We start from the raw sequence: 16,685 nt of genomic DNA on the forward strand, positions 1-16,685 counted from the left end.
GCTTTCCAGCTTCCCTTTGGCATGGAGATCTAAAAGCTGCAGTCTTATTTCTGTGCAGCTTTCACCATTCACAACAGATGTCTAGTTTGTTTAAAATATTCATCAGCCTAATGATTAATCAAGCAATTTCACCTACAAAAATACATAATTTTATGCTGTGAGGCTTAAAAATGGCATTATCTGCTGGGGGGGGGGGGCAGGGGAGGAGGAGGCAAAAAGACTTTTGTGCTCATTAAGAGCCCTAAAAACCAGCTGGGCTTTGTAAAACCTTTTATTGTGCTTGTTTTCCCCCATTCCCTCCCTTCCCAGCAAGGTGGGGAGCAGCTTTGCTGCAGCATCCTGGACTCCAGGCATTGTGCTTTGTCAGGACCAAGATCTTGTTTCTTAAGAAATCCTCCTCAAGGAGCAAGTCTCCGCTGCCACCTTCAGAAAGTCCCTTTTGCAGCGTTTTTGCCCAGCACAGACTCCAGGCACCAAGAGGAGGGAAAAACAAGGGCTGGGTCTGCAGTCACCAGGGCTGGGACACGAGGAGTGAGTCCACAGGAACCTCATGAGGTTCAACAAAGCCAAGCACAAGGTCCTACACCAGAGTCAGAGCAACTCCTGACATCCATCCAGGCTGGGGGATGAAGGGATTGAGAGCAGACCTGGCAAGGAGGACTTTGAGTCCCTTCCAGTACCCAAAGGGGCCCACAGGAAAGATGGGGAGAGACTCTTTATCAGGAATTGTAGTGATGGGACAAGGGATAATGGTTTTGAACTAAAAGAGAGTAGATTCAACTAGTTACAAGGAAGAAAATTTTTATGATGAGCGTGGTAAAACACTGGCACAGGTTGCCCAAAGAGGTGATGGATGTCCCATCCATGGAAACATTTAAGGTCTGGTTGGATGGAGCTTTGAGCAACCTGACCCAGTTGAAGATGTCCTTGCCCATTTGGACTAAATGACCTTTAAAAGTCCCCTCCAACCCAAACCACTCTGTGATTTCCTCACAGAGGCACAATCTTGTTATGATGCCATTTATTTAGGACAGCGTGTCCTCAACGAGGCTCTTGCAGTTTGTCCCCTGGAGATTTGTCCCTTTGGGCTGAGCTGGGGCTAAGCAAGGCTGCAACACTCTTTGGTGCACCCTGAAGAGATGCAGAGCCAGAAGAGCTGGAGAGCCTGAATCCTGCAATGTCTAGTTGTCGTGAGGACACTCACGACTGATTTAATAGCGTGAGACTCAAAGTGAACTGGTTTATTTTAAGCTCACTGAGACCAAGTTTGCCTGGCTAATGCATCCTGACTTTTAGATTGAAGACTTAAATATCATGAGACTTTGGACAGATTCTTTGGAGGACACACGGCTTGGGGGAGGAAACCGGATTCAAAAATAATACCTGGAATTGTTTCAACAGTGCTATATCTGATCTTACCAGGGCCAAGGGAGCAGCCAAAGTATGGCCATCTGTTTCCGCTCCCCCCCTGCCCTCCTGGCTCACTTCAAACCACCCCTTCCCCCCCCCAGCAGAAAAGGCATCGAGCATCCCGCAGAGGAAGGACAATTCAATAAACCCAAACCCAAAAAGGAACACTTCATTTTCGCAGAGGAAGCTGGAGTGCTGTGACTCACTCGGTGGCTTTTGAGGCTCTCCCCCACCTTCCAGCGCTGTCACTTAGAGGTTATTTTTTGTGATTGCCCTCTGACAGCCACGCAGCCCTCGTGCCTCTGTAGAACATTAGGGTGGTTAAAGGCATCTTTGGGGTTTCTGCCTGCTGAGCTGAGCACACTCACAAGTTGGGATGCACGGGAGCCATCGGGGATCGTGCACCTCCAGTCCCTCATCTCTGGGACAAAGCATATGGCAGACAGGCAGAGTTTTGGCTCCTCTTCTCCCTGCTCTTGACCCGCCAGGTCCCCTGCCAGGGACAGGCCTGGCCAGCCCTGTCCCTCCAGACGGGACACTGAGAGAGGGATCACGCTTGTCAGACTCAGTTGCTTCCCCCACTGCTCCTGGGAAATCTGTCCCACCTCCCATCCTGGCCACCCTTTACTGGTCTGGGTGAAAAACCCTTTAATGTTTTCTTATTGTGGTTTGGTCACACTTCTTTTGTTCAATTTGGCCACTGCTTAAGGAAGCCTCCAAAGAAAGCCTTGATAGGAGCATCATCTGTAGCCCTGGAGGTGAAGGTGACCACTGTGGCCAGGCTGGAGGCAGCTCAAGTGGCAGATATTCAGTGGAGATTCATCTTACACCAGCTCAAGGGCTTTGGCAGCCCCAGTGGCTGCTGCACACAGAGAAAGGAAGGTGGACAGCAGGAGCCAGGACAGCTCTGTGACAGACTCCTCTCAGACAGAGCCGCTCTGAGCAGCAAGGCGGGTTTATCAGGGAGTTTTCTGCTGCCACCCCAAGTCAATTCCCCACCTGAGCCCACCAAGACACAGCACTGCTGCACCCTCCTTCAGACAAGTGGTGAAACAGGACCTCTGGGATGGTCTTTTCAGGACTGCCCTATTAAGCCATCTGTATGGCCACATTGGCAGTAGGACCATACTGCAGCACAATATGTTGCCTCAGCACAGAAAACACACTCACAGAGCCCCCAGCACTTCAGCTGAGGGGGAATTTTCTGCCTTTTCCATCAGCCACCGCTGTAAAGCTGCGCTGAGAGGCAGCTCCATCCCCCAGCAGGAAGCTGTGTCTCATTAGCAGAGGTAAACAATTCCTCTGAACGTGACGAGTCAGGATAGCATATTTAATGTGTCACTATCTCAGGGTTTCTTAATCCCTACTCCAGAACAGTGTGTTGAGGCAGGAGAGAACCCCCCAGTGCGGCTCAGAGCTCCACCACACCCCAGTTGGCATCTTCCCCTCTTTGTGGGAGATAGTGGGGAGCACCTGGGCAGGTGCCCTCACCCTTCAACCTCACCCACCCAAGCAAGCCTGAGCACTCCCATTCATTTGCCTTGCTCAGTTGTCACAGCTGCAAATAAGACAACGATAAAACCTATCCAGCCACTTGCCTTTAAAACACCAGCCAGCACATCTGTTTAGGACCAGAATCACAGAATCAACTTTCACGCTTCGGGGTGGGCACAAAAGCCACACGTTGCTCGAGTTCAGGCTGTAACAGGAGGAACAAACCCCAGCACAGCACTGGCAGCTTTACCATCAGGCAGGTGCCGTGTCAGAGCAAGGCGGTGCTGCAAACAGTTCGAGTGTTGACCTGTTTTCTGATCTGCTTTCCCTGGCAGCCTCGTGCACACACACACACACACACACCCACGACGTGTGCTGTGTTTACAGGAGTCCCCTTGTCTCCCCAAGGCTGTCTCTGTCTCCCCTGCAGACGATCCCGGTGCTCACGTGCAGATCAGTTCCCCTCTGTTTTGTTTTATCCCCCGTGCTGGCGGAGCAGCCTCCTGCCTTATTTACAGAGCGTTGCTCGCACGCTGCTCTGAGCACAGAATTATTTATGCCCCCCTGGGCTCTCCAGGGCTCCTGGGTGCCGTGGGCTCCGCTCTCTTTGCAAAGAGTCGCTCTTGTTCAGCTCATGGCTCTGAGCTGAGGGAGGCACCCAAGGCGCATTTTACAGGCATGGAATAGAGAAGCTCTAAGTAGTTCCCAAGACCTTTGTTTGCCCAGCTGGCAGTGGCAAAGCACTGATTTTCCAAAGCACCCTGTGTTACGCAGAGGTTTCCACGTTCAAAGCACAGCCCCCGAGCTCCACTTTGCACCCCTTTGTACGAGCCAGATCCCCTCCTCTGCTTTGCCTGGGGTACACACAAGGCACCCTAAAAGCAGGTCACAAGCATTCAGACTCCAGCAGTTTCCCAGGTCAAAGCAAGCCACGGTGCAGGGTCAGTCCCCATTCTGCCATGGACACAGGAGCAGCCTCTTCCCACGCCTGCAGCAGGGCTCTCCCAGCCCAGGGACACAACCAGCCTGCACAGATCCCAGCCCTGCACCTCATTTTTCAGAGCCCCCAGGTACCAGCACGAGCTCCCTGCACCCCAGCACAGCCCCAGCACTGCAGAAGGTCTCCAGGGCTGGGTAGGAACACACTGATCCCCACAAGCTGCACCTTCCCATGGCCCAACCACACACAAGGGACCCAAAAACCAAACCACAGCACCCGGCTCGGTCTTACCTTGTAAATCCACCGTGCTTGGGAGGGACAGACCTCACACCCCAGCAGGCTCCTCACCTCCAGCCAGAAGCTCTTTGCAGCTCCAGCTGCTTTATCACCACCTCCTCCTCTGCCAGGTGCCTCTGCTTCCCTGACAAGGGTCCCACTGCAGCAGAGCCTGCTGTCGTACCAATGCCTCTCCTTTTCCAACCCTTTGGATTTTGAGTCTGAGAGGGAGGTAAAGTGACAGCAAAGAGATGCTTCATATGCAAAAAAGATTTGCATTGTGTTGCAGAGTTGATCTGTGGTCTGTGCCCACTATAACACAGGCCTGCATTATCCCCAGGGAAGGTCTGACCCACGTGCTCGCTCCTGGAGGCAGAGGCTGCAGGGCAAGTAGTGTTGGGCTTTAACACACATATGGATGAGCAGTAAACCCATTGGCACAGCTAGCAACCCTGATGTCCACCTCCAAAACTTCAGCCTTCATGGCATGCCCTAGTGCAGCTCAGCACATGGATGTTTTGTGTGTCCCTGCAAAACATGCCAGCTGGGCTGTGCACTGTCACCTGTGGGCAAAGTGGGGTGGCTGTTCCTTTTCTCCCATTGCCAGGCCTGCAGGTGGTGGACATTTTCACCTGGATGGGATGAGCCATCCTTCCCTCCATGGTCCCTGCAGGCAGGAGAGGACCATGGCACCAGGAGCACAAATTTCTGGTCTCCCTGCTATTCCTCAGTCCTGTCCCAGCTTGGAGCTGGAGAAGTTTGGTTTCCCTCCTCTGGCCATGCTCAGTGGCACAGGGGGGATGGTGTGTCCCCAGGATTTTTGGCATCAGGAGCCATGAGAGGCAGGGCTGTGTCTGGGGGATTTTTAGCCATTCATTTCTTCCAGGGCAGAGCACAGCTTTCTGTAGGCTTGTAAATTGGCCACGCTGAACCGAAGTTTCCCAAACACCATCTCAGGGAAGGCGCTTTCTATGAAAATTGCCCCCGTGCCAAATTGAAAAGCCCTTTCCCAGAGGGCCTTTCAAAGGAAACAGCTCAGCCGTTCTTACAGTGGAGGCAAAGCCTCATCTTTCTGCCTCAAACTCATTCTCAGAGCTTCCTCCAGAGCCAGGCCGTGGCTCACTCTGGTTCAGCCCAGCAGTGAATGTTTGACACAAGCAGCCAGATCCAGGGCCTGGTAACGGTGTGAGCTTGGCTGTGATGCCCACACGATGCCCACACGATGCCCAGGCTTTGCCTCCCTCTCTGGTGACCGTTGTTGTCGTTCCAGGAGAACCCGTACCTGTGCAGCGACGAGTGCGACGCCTCCAACCCGGACCTGGCCCACCCGCCCAAGCTCATGTTTGACAGCGAGGACGAGGGGCTGGCCACGTACTGGCAGAGCGTGACGTGGCGCCGCTACCCAGAGCCACTGCTGGCCAACATCACCCTGTCCTGGAACAAGAGCATCGAGCTGACGGACGACATCGTGATCACCTTCGAGTACGGGCGCCCCACCATCATGATGCTGGAGAAGTCGCTGGACAACGGGAGGACTTGGCACCCGTACCAGTATTACGCAGATGACTGCATGGAGGCCTTCAGCATGCCAGCACGGAGGGTCCGCGACCTCTCCACCACCAGTGCCAACAGGGTCCTCTGCACGGAGGAGTATTCCCGCTGGGCGGGCTCCAAGAAAGAGAAGACCGTCCGCTTCGAGGTGAGGGACCGCTTTGCCATCTTTGCTGGCCCCGACCTCAAGAACATGGACAACTTGTACACCCGGCTGGAGAGCGCCAAAGGGCTCAAGGACTTCTTTACCGTGACTGACCTGCGGATGAGGCTGCTGAGACCCGCCCTGGGGGGCACCTATGTGCAGAGGGAGAACTTGTACAAGTACTTCTATGCCGTCTCCAACATCGAAGTCACTGGCAGGTAACGGCTGCTGTATTTCTTTGGGCGTCTCTTCTCTGAGGGATGAGAAGTTACTGCTAGTAAACTAAGCCATCAGTGTTTCTGCAGATGGTGTTTCTCCCTCTGACACCCTCTCTTCCCAGGCAGGGCAGCACTGGAAATAAAACAAATGTGTCCTTGCAGGGAACGGCCGGGGCACCTCCAAGGCTGTGTCTGATGAGAGGGGCTATGTCCTCCTGCAGCCGGTGCTGGGGGATTTGGGACATGGCTTAGATGGACAGTCGGGGTCTGAATTCCCTCCCAAAACCCTGTCCCCAGCTGTGCCAACACAGCCAAAAGTCTCAGGGGTGATGCTGATGCATCTGGGGGTGAGAAATGATGCTCATCCCACTAAACTCCAGCTCACTGCCAGTACAAGCAGGATGGGTCATCCTGAGTCGGTCCTCACCCCCCGAGCAGCCCTGGCTCTGGCAGAGGAATTTTGGGGTGAGGGTAAATCCCCAGACACATCTGGGGCAGGGGAAGCTGTGGGGGAGGGGAAGTGGGGGGTGTTTCTCCTGGGTTTTGTTTTTAATTTCTCTGTACGGTGCCATATGTTACGCTATGACATCAACCAAAAAAGCAAAGTAAGGTGGAAAAGTGCCGAGATGGCTGATTTCCCATCCAGCTTGTGCGAGACTTACAGGCGAGAGGGGAGGAACCTCCCCATCACCCACCCCGTGCTAACAAGCATCACCACAGCGACAGAGGAGCCGTTTGTATCGGTTCCAAACTGTTTGCCACTGAGACTTGTGAGTAGAAATGTTTTGCAGGTGCCACCGAGGCTGGCTTTGAACGGGCTCCAAGGGGAAGGAAGCTGCAGCGAGGGATGGGAGAGCCCCTTCCACCCGCCAGGGCAGGCAGGAGGCAGCGGTGAGGGTCTTTCTCACGGTTTAGTTGCCTGTCTGGGACGAGCAGCTGTGGCTCTCAGCTGGACTGGTGGCATGTTGGAGTGCCCACCGTGGGGATTGCACAGGGAGAAGCCCTGGGGGAGCTCAGGCAGACGGGCAGAGGAGAGGCAGAGCCCTCTGCATGTGCCTGCAAGTGCCCATGTTTCAGTGCAGTGTGGTTCTGTGTAAGTATGTGCTGCCCATGAGAAGCGTTGACAGGTGTACTAAATATCCACAGTCCAAAGACCAGCTCAGGATGGAGCAAAATAGCAAAGTAAGGAGGGTGGAAGGGAAGGAAAGCAGGCAAAGGTGAGGAAAAAGGCAAACATGTTGCCTCCATCTCCCCCCAGCCACAGCCAGTCCTGTCCCCTATTCCTTCTTTTGTGGCCCTGCTCCCCCCAGGTGGCTCAGCTGCCCACAGGGACACTTGATGTTACTGACAGTGGTGGCAAAACTGCAGGGATCAATCCCCAGCCAAAGCCCACACTGACCAGAGCATCTGGCAGGAAGGGTTGGAGCTGGGGCATCAACTTATCCAGGCTGGTTAGACTCTGTAACAGGGATACAGAGTTTTCAGCTCAGAAAGTGGTAAATTAGAACTGAATGTTTGATGTCAATGCTTGTGCAGTGACCTTTGGCTTCCAAGCGTGGAGATAACTGCAGACAACCAAGGACTTGTTGCTGCTCCTGCAGCAGGTGCAGGATATTCAGTGCTTCAAAGAGTTCAAGTATTCTTGGTGTCCCGTGAATGCCTTCTTCCTCCTCCCATTACATTCTCTGCCTGCCCTGGGCAGCATTTGTTGCTTCAGTACTTTGGATTTCAGGCCATGCTGGAGGGATTCTTCCCAAACCAGCACCTTGGTGGTTGGCTGCCCTCCTCCCACCCACCCAATCCCTCATCAGCTTTTGAACTCACTGGCCAAATTCAACACCATTTAATAATAGCAGCAATCAGTTCAAGAGATTAAAATCCCAAAAATTATGTGAAAAGAACCAGGGCAGGGGAGGGAAACCCTTTCAAGCACCCAGGACTGGTGCAGGCAGGGGGGAAGGGGGTCACAACCTCTAAGAGACATCCAAGACTCCACAGCCACCTGCACCCCAAGGACAGGGCAGGCGAGGGAGGGCCGGGCTGCGACCGCCCAGTGGAAGCTGCAATGCTGCTTTTTTAGCTGGGGCCAGGGTGAGACAGGTTGGGGTTTGTTGGCTGGTTCCTGGTGGCCTCTCCCCGGCGCTGGCTCTGTGCCGGCATGGCCGGCTGCCCACGGCTGCTGCAGAGCAGCGGCTCCCGCTCGCCTCCACTTCCCTCTTGGCTGCACTCACCACGAGCTGCCTGACCCACTCCTCCCATGCAGCAGGGCCTCTGGGAGGACAGGGCTTTTCCTTGGCTGGGAAGACAGAAAACTCTGAAATCTGCTTTTATTTTCAGCCCAAACTCCCAAGTCCTGAGCTGCAGCAGGACCCGGCTTTGCACTGCTCCGGCTCTCCCGGCTTGCTGGGATGGTGCCCAGGAGAGGGGGACACAGCTTGGACAGGGAAAAGGTCGATGCCTGTCCTGTGCTGACTCTTCCAGCTCTGGTGGGCACAGGGCAGGGAAAGGTGACTGGCTGAGGAACTGTGGATAAGTGGTGTATAAGATGGAGAAGCCTCGTGTGAATTAACTCTGCTCCTGTGATTATTCCAGTCCCAGCAAGCAGGTTTCTCACTGAAAAGCAATCTAATTCCAGCTGTAAGCAAAGCCAGTTACAGTGCAGGGACTAAAACCAAATTAAATCTTGTGTATGGCTCAACAAGGGATGGGTTATTGAGAGGAAGAGAGGAGAAATCAATGTGAGCCTGACAGGAGCCCTGTGCAGGCAAGGGGGGAGGAAGGGCAGGCAGGGATGGGGATGGACACACAGTGCCACTTCCAGCATGTGGGAACGACTGTGGTCGAGGAACAGGAGGAAAGTGCCTGGATAAAATTGGGCTGGTGTTAGGGATCCACTACAGGGGGCATGGAAACAAGAGGGAAGATGATCATGACAATATGAGGGCTCAGAGGCAAAAAGCAGCCAGAAAATTCCACCTGGAGAGCAGGGGTGTGAGCAGCCCTGGGAGGCTGGAGGAGCCGTGCCCAGCCGTGGTGTGTGGCACTGGAGGAGCAGTGTGTGCTGTCAGAGTGTGGCATTGCCTCTGTCCCTGAGCAGCACCAGGATTTTGGCAGCAGCTACCAGTGCCCACAGGGTGATGAGACACTTGCAAGTTCATTTCTAGTTGGTGTTCACAGTCAAGGGAAGAGGAAAACGCTTTGCCCTGAGAGCAGAGCATGAGCTGGGGCAGTTTCTCGTGCTGCAGCCTCGGCTGGTGGGTTCAGAGAGGTCTCTGTGATCCCCTCCTGGGACACACTCCATGTGCTCCTGGGCCCCCATCCAAACCCACCCCTTCCTTCACACCTCAGCTTCCCACCACAAAAGACCCCCTCACCACAGTCTCCCAGAACTTGGGGGAAAAGCAGAAAGGGACAGAGCAAAGGACATGGGGTCAAGGGGAAGGAGTTCTCTGCCTTCTCTTCTCCCAGAAGCCAGATGGACTGGGGTGGTCACGAGTTTGGTGAATCCAGGGAGTCACTGCTTCTTCCCTGGGAGCTGGTGCAATGGGCTGGTGCTTCAGGGCCTCCTCTGCATCTCCTCCTCCCACAGCCTCAGCCAGGTCCATTTCTCCGTTCATGGCTGACAGTTTATTTTTACTCTCTTTCTTCTTGGTATCTTTTTCTCTTCTTTTCCCTTCCCTCTTCCGTCCTGTCCCTATCGATCCACGGAGTAACTGGAGACGCAGAAGAGCAAAGACAGGAATAGACACGAGCGAGCCCTTGGCCCGTGTGCCGTGTGTGTGCCAGGCAGGGCTGGGAAGGGAAGCGGAAAGGCTTTTCCCCACAGATCTCTATCCATTGCTTCGTTTTTCCCCTCGGTGCAGCAATGAGCTCGGTCATCTCCTCAGGAACGGGTGAATGAGCTTTCCCCCGGCTGCTGGGACCGGCGCGATGAAAGCCGCTGCTTCCCTTCCCATTAACACGCCGAGTCTCTTTGGAGTAATTTTTTCCCCTCCATAACGTCAGTCACCGCCGTGCTCAGCAGGCCGAGCTCCATCACGGAGACATTAATAAGCTGTAATTGAAGTTAATGTGCCATGGCCGGGACATGTGGATCCAGTTAGGAGAAATCACATTGAGCAGAAGCGAATCAATTTGAGGCTGATTTATATTAGGATTTCGCTCCTTTGTCTTCCCCTGCCTCAGTGCATGCACTGCCTGTCTGTCTGTCCATCCTGCTGGTGATGAGCAGTCCCTGGAGGAAGGCAGGAGGAGGGAGTGTTCCTCATCCCTGAGCAGCTCCATGGAACAGTGGGCTGTGCTCAGGCCCAGGAGGGACCAACAAGATGAGGCTTCCAGTTTTGTAACAGCATTTCCTTTCCTTGCTCTTCTGATGGTTTCCTTGGCTGCTGCTCTGATTACACAAAAGAATTGAAGGGAAAGGCCCTTTGTGCTCCCCTGCTTCTTTCCCTGCTTTCCCCTTGTGTGCTCTTGGTGCCTTGCTCAGATGCTCTTTGGGAGAGTTTGTGCCAGTGGAGCAGACCAACTTTGCCCAGTCTCCAACAGCCAGGATCAGGCACTCCAGACCTGGAGGATCAAGGCCATCCCCAGAAGTACTTCCTGCAACAAATGAAGCTGGTTGATTGTCAGCAGTACCCACATGCAACATGTATTTTTCTGCATTCATGATCAGTTTTGAGACCTGGGGATGCTTGATGCTGCACTGCTGTTAAAGATCAAGCAGTTCCTGCTTGGCCTGGTCACTGCCTCCTCCTCTGCCCTCCTGGCCAGCACATTGAAGCAGCTCAGTGCACTTCCCCTGCAGTTGTAGGTCAGCTCAAACCAGGGGTGTCAGAGCAAAGTGCGTCCTGGCAGCCCCTGAGCTGCTTTGCCCTGCTTGGACATTCCTCTTTATGGCTCTGTTGAAGCTGTTGGAGACCCTCCAGCTGATCTTGGCCTCTCCAGCAAAGCTGTCTCTAAAAGGGAGAAAAGAAGCAGGTTTGGTCCATGGAACAGTCTCTTGCTGAGGGTCTTGGTTTTGTGTGGTGGCCGATGGCCCCGCTGAGCATCCCTCCCTGGGGAGCAGGGGGGAATCTGCACTGCTGCTGCTTTGCCAAAGGGGAACAGACAGGACTTTGTGTGATCTGTGAGACCATGGGCTTCCCCAGCTGAGCCTTCCCAGCCCCAGTGCTGGAGCATCACCCCCAAAATAGCCACGGGCTCACCCAAACAACCCCCAAGAACTTGCCCAACGCCCCTGCAGCCCTGGGCCAGCTGCCACCCACACTCAGCAACTTTGGGAAGACCACAAAAACCAGGGCAAGCACTGCCTGTGCCTGTCCCTGCTCCTTCCCCTGCAGCTCCTGGCAGACAGGATTCGGGTCCCAGGAGGTAACAGCATCCTCGTGTCAAGGACGGCCAAGTCTGTGCCAACGGTGCGCCGCGTTCCTCGGCCCGTCCTCGCCTCCACGCTGGGCAGCCCCTGGGAGCTGGATGGCTGAATTTCCCTGGCATTCTTCCAGGCTGGAATTAGCTGGAGTTCAAGCAAAATCTTGCTCTTGGTCAGATAGTTAAATTAAGTTAACGTGGAGCAACTGTTCGCTCGAGTCTTGCGACGGTTTCTGCTCCCACTGCAGAACGACAGAGGGGAAACTTGCAGAGCGGGAGGGAGGGAGTTAGCGAGAAACACGGAGAGCTCCTCCTTCCCCCAGCGCTCCTGACGCTTTGTCGATAGCCAGAGACGGATGCCCAAGGTCCTGTTACCTGCTCCTGGCTTCGCTCTGTGAGGGTTTTTATTTCCCCTCCGATTCTGTTGCCGAGTCGCGTCCGGCCCTGAGCGGATAATAGGATTTCATCGATAGACTGAGAAGGTGATGTATGTTAAAGCACTTAATATAAAGAGACTTCTACAGGAGGCCAAATTCAATTTGGCCAATGAACTCAATTGCAGGCATTATTGCATTCCAGGAGAAAGACCAAGAGCATTTATACACATTACTCTGCAAATATTTATGTTCACATATCCGTGTGATGTCCTCTTCACCCTTCTTCCCTTCTGCTGCCCGACCCCCTAATGGGGAAGTTTGGTTTCGTGTTTGCTTTTTTAAGACAGCTTTGAATGTAAATAATGTTCCACCAGTCAGCAGGATCTTGACAGCTGGTGAGTGTCAACTTATTTAAAATAAATAGCCTCTCGGATGGGAACAGCCAGCTAGCGTGCTCTCCACTTTGGCATCTTTTAAATTGTCTCATCTTTGTAACCCAAACCTCAAATCATTTCGAAGGGCAGCGAGGAGGGTTCCTTCCATCCCTGCCACACAACCAAAAGTAAAAACCCACAAGGAAAATAAACCCACTCACATGTCCCTCTGACCTAACTCAGGGTTTGGTGTTTTTTTTCATTTTTTTGGCTCTGCACAAAGCAGTGAAACCCAGAAGCCTCTCACCCTGGTTCAAGCTGAAAGAAACAACATGTTAAAATGGCTTTTCCTGCTCTTCACTCCCTGGACCGTAGGCTCCAGTAAGCTCCCAGTCCTGCTCCTGGGATGAAGGAGCCACCTTTGCCTTCTTCAGCCCTTTCAGCCCTGCTCCAGGCCTGGCAATAGCAAACCTCTGCCACAGCCATCTCCCAGCAAGGCAAATCCTCCTATGACTGCTCTCCACAAAGGGACTGCGCTTCTTCCATGGCCCAGCCATTAGAAGCTATTTTTACCTGCTTCCACACGCACAGATGGGCCAGAAACAATCCAAGCTCAGCACCCGTTATGCTTTGCCCAAAAGGTTTGCTCCCTGCTTTTGCTGAGCTGCCAAAACAGTTGCAAAGGAGCAGGTAAAAGTGGGTAAGTGATGGCCAGGCAGCTGCTGGAGCGTGCTGAGAGCAACGGCTGGGGATGACAATAGAGAGATGGAAAAGAGTTATTCATGTTTCCCCGAGAGCCGAGATCAGTTGAAACATCATTTTCCTTGGGGATGGAGAGGAAAGAGCTCCCTTCAAACACATCGTCCCATGAGACTCATTAAAGGCTCATCAATTACAGTGAGAGCAAACAATTCAGGGGAAGCTCTGATAAGCCTTCCTTTGGCCGGCAGTCATTAGCAGCTCTCTGAGCCGATGCCTCTCCCCAACACCGGCTCAGGGAGCAGAGAGGGAGCAGGGGGGCAAAGCCACACCGGTGAGGGGGCAAAGCAGGAGCCCAGTGTCTCAGAAGGCAGCAGGAGGGGACCAGTCTCCATGGAATCCCTGGGGACACACGGCAGCATCCTCGTGGTGAGCACAGGGAGGAGAGGAATTTGCAGGCTGGTCTGGAATGAGACTTGGCAAGGAGATGGTGGCCCCACTGTAGTGGACTCCTGCTGCTCCATGTCCTCTCCCAGGGTTTTTTAAGGAGCTCAGGGCAGTGTTGTCTCCATAGGAAGTGGGTGGAAGGTGCAAGGGGACAGGACAGCTCGCTGGGTCTCCAGCCAGCAAGGGGTTCCTCCAGCCCTACCCCACACAGCAGGGGGGTCACTGCATCAGTCCTGAGAGGGGTGACAACACCTCAACAGTGTCTCAGCCCCTGGGGAGGGGAGGGAGAGGGATGAGGAGATGCTCTTTGCCTTTCTCTGCCTTACTTCCCTGCTCTGCAACTGGGATTATGGAGAAAAAAAGAAGTTATAGAACACATAAGAATCCTTGGAAGGAAAACAAAGGGCTGGGAGGACTTTTTAAAGTCACTTCAAAAGTCATTACTAATGAAAGCTCAGGGAAAGGGGCTGTTTTCCCATTCCCAGCATGGCTTCTGCACTCACTCCCTTCCTCTGCATGGGCATCTCCTTCCCTCACACGTGGGCTTGGCACCAGACACCTCTCCAGCCGCTCACTGCTGTGACCTCCAGGATGCTGACTTGGAGAAATGCAGGAAACTGTTCTTTATGGCTGGGGAAAAAAAAAAAAAAAAAAAAAAAAAAAAAAAAGACACTTTCCTGTAAACTTTCCTTGGCGCTCCAAGCTCCGTGATGTTCCCTGGTGGAGGCATTGGCAGCATCAGGCCACACTGCACCACTCTGAGGAAAGGCAGCAGCTGCACCAAAACAAACTCCTAAATACCCCACTCTGCAAACTGTAACATCCTGGGCCACACAGTGCCCCGGCCTCCCTTGCTGGGAACAGCGTGAGCCAGTCCCTGTTTAATGCCAAATGCAGTTGTGTGACTGCTGCCCAGTGCAGGATGGGTGTCCCCAGGCCATGGGTGCTGCTCATGGGTGTGCTCTGGGGCCGCTCCCCACCGTGGGCTCCAAATGCTCACTGAGGAACAGCACTGCCACTGTGAGCCTTGACCCACGGGCTGGAGGAGAAACACTCCTGGTTCTTCAGATCTCCAGAGCCAGAGAGACCATATTGCAAGCAGCCCTTTGCTGGAGCAGCCCCGGGGCTGGAGCGGGGCCATGGCTGCAGGACACGGCGCAGGTGTCTGCCCTGTGCCTGCTATTTAAGCCTCCCTGCTAAGTAGCTCCTAACCTTTCCCTTCATCCTCTCCTTCCTGCCATGGCTGGCCGCCCAGGAAGACGGGCAGAGGCAGGCAGGACTAGCAGCTCCCACCCAGGGGACTGGGCTAATGCCATTTACTCCAGTCTCTGCCAGCTGGGTCTTGGCTGTGCACAGACCATCAACAAGCACATGTCCTTGGGCTGCAGGCCCAGAGGAGGAGGTAGAGAAGCCTGAAGAAGGGGTTGAAGCTGAGCCTCTGAGCCCAAGCAGCAGGAAGGCTGGGATGCAGAAACCTTCCCCACCCTGCCCCCCAAAACAGAGCTGGCAATCAGGACTGGCTGACGGCGCTCGGCTGTTGGCCATTAAATAATGCAGCCTGATTGATTGGGCTGAAAAGTGCTGTGCTGCGGGGTCAGCCTGCTGGGGTTACAGTTCTCAGCTTAGATTGATGATCCTCAAAGGTCAAATTCAGAAAGCAATTCCCTGGTAAAATTGATCCTTTGGATAAAAAAACTTCTGCACGGTGGCAAAGGGCGAGTGAGAAAAATCAGTGAGCTGGGCACAGGCAGGCAAGGTGAATGTCTGCCTCTGTTTTCACTTAGTTTTCCTTGTTTACACCAATTAGGAAGTGAGGATCTTGTCTGGGAAGGGCAGAGCTCCATCTCACCTACATGCAGTGGCTGGGGGACCTCCTTGAGCACCCACCCTGTCCCCATCCTGCTGGCCAGGGCAGGAGGCAGCTGGGGCTGTCCCAGGAGCTGGTTCTCAGCTCCCAGCTCTCCTCAGCAGCAAGTGAGCAGTGTGTGTGTAGGAGCAGACACATCTGACTGCCCTTGTTTTCAGCAGGAAGTCTGGGTCCCACTGCTTGGTGAAGGTTTTGTAGCTGGAGCCAAATTAACGGTGAACAGGTCTCACCCTCCTGCACTGGCAGCAGCTTGGAGCCAGAAGAAGCACCTCAAAACATCTGCTTGGCTCTTGGTGGGGGATGTCAGGAGCAAGGATGTGCTGTGTGTGGAGGGGGTTATTGAGGCTGTCCCAGGCCACCTCAGGGACCAGGTGGTGCCTCCCTGTGGCTGCTGTTCCTACTGTGAGACTCACAGGGTCAAGGACTGGAGCCAAGCACTACCCTCCACATCTTCCCAACCTACAGGGAAAACAAGGGGCATGACAGTCCCTGCATTCCTTGTACCCACTGCCCTGGGGCTCAAACTCGTCCTCAGCTGGATTGTGATGCTGTGCCCTGGAGCTGGTCCCATCCCTTCACTCCCACCAAAGGAGGAGGGAGGAGAGATCTGCAGCTCCCAGAAGCTGTTGCTCTGTTCAGGCTGGGCCCAGAGCAGCAGCAGTGAGGCTTTGACCTGCTTTAACCCACTATCTTGCCTGCTTTGCTCTCGTCTGCTCGTTTTGAAGTGAGAGAAGGAGGCCACGCTGTGTGGACGCTGAATAATTCAGAGCCAGGCTCCGCAGCACTCCGGGGCTGGGCATCACCTCTGCCACAGGGCTGGGACAGCTCAGCCAAAATCCTTCCTCACCAGAGGCAGAGGGGACATGGAGCATCTGAAATTTAGCCTCCCTCCCGTGTAGGTACCAGCCAAAGTCACTTCCTTCCCCTGGATGCTTGGATTTGTGACCCGTTCCCAGAGCACCGATGATGCTCGGAGGCTGTTAATGCTTTCAGCCGTGACGCGGCATCTCCAGCTCTCACTAACGCACAGTTTCAAGTGGAGCATGCTGAGTGTGTCTGCCTCTGCTCCCTAGACCATGTTTTCTTCCTCCCTCCCTTTTATAAACTGCAAAATTCCCTCCTCTGCTTGGTCAGAGACAGGGCAGGATTGTAAGATGGGGAGAGAGATCGTTCATCCAGCTTATGCTGAGCCTCTGAGCGGGGTTTGCTAGAATTAAGGACAGGGAGGGGAGGGAGGGAGGAAAAAAATCATACATGAGGTCAGCTTATCCAGCCATGCGTGAGGAGAGCACAGCAAAGGCGGCCTCGGTGGGTCAGGCAGGTGGCTGGGGAGCTTCTTTGGGGGCTCCCAGGGAGAGGGGAGAGGCACCAGGAGCTGGGGAGGCATGTGCAGCACCAGCTCCCAGCCTAATCCAGGCTGTTTATCCCGGTGCAGATAGAGCACAAGGAGCAGCAGGCCATGTTTCCTCTGTCTTCTCTGCATGTGGTTCATTCCCTCAGCTCTGCATCTCTTCAGCCTT

At 54.2% G+C, this 16,685-nt stretch overlaps 1 protein-coding gene across 4 annotated transcripts in view; it reads left to right on the forward strand.

The window, feature by feature from the left end:
• The window catches only part of NTNG2 (netrin G2), a 48,140-nt gene that overhangs the window by 16,037 nt on the left and 15,418 nt on the right, over nucleotides 1-16,685 (forward strand). For all 4 annotated transcript variants that reach the window (XM_050319716.1, XM_050319712.1, XM_050319713.1 and 1 more), the window contains exon 3: nucleotides 5,391-6,034. In XM_050319716.1, coding sequence (XP_050175673.1) covers nucleotides 5,391-6,034 — 644 coding nt within the window. The remainder of the gene's footprint in view (nucleotides 1-5,390; nucleotides 6,035-16,685) is intronic.

Source organism: Myiozetetes cayanensis, unplaced genomic scaffold, assembly GCF_022539395.1.
Source record: "Myiozetetes cayanensis isolate MyiCay16 unplaced genomic scaffold, myiCay2020 scf23, whole genome shotgun sequence".
NCBI classification, from domain to species: Eukaryota; Metazoa; Chordata; class Aves; order Passeriformes; family Tyrannidae; genus Myiozetetes; species Myiozetetes cayanensis.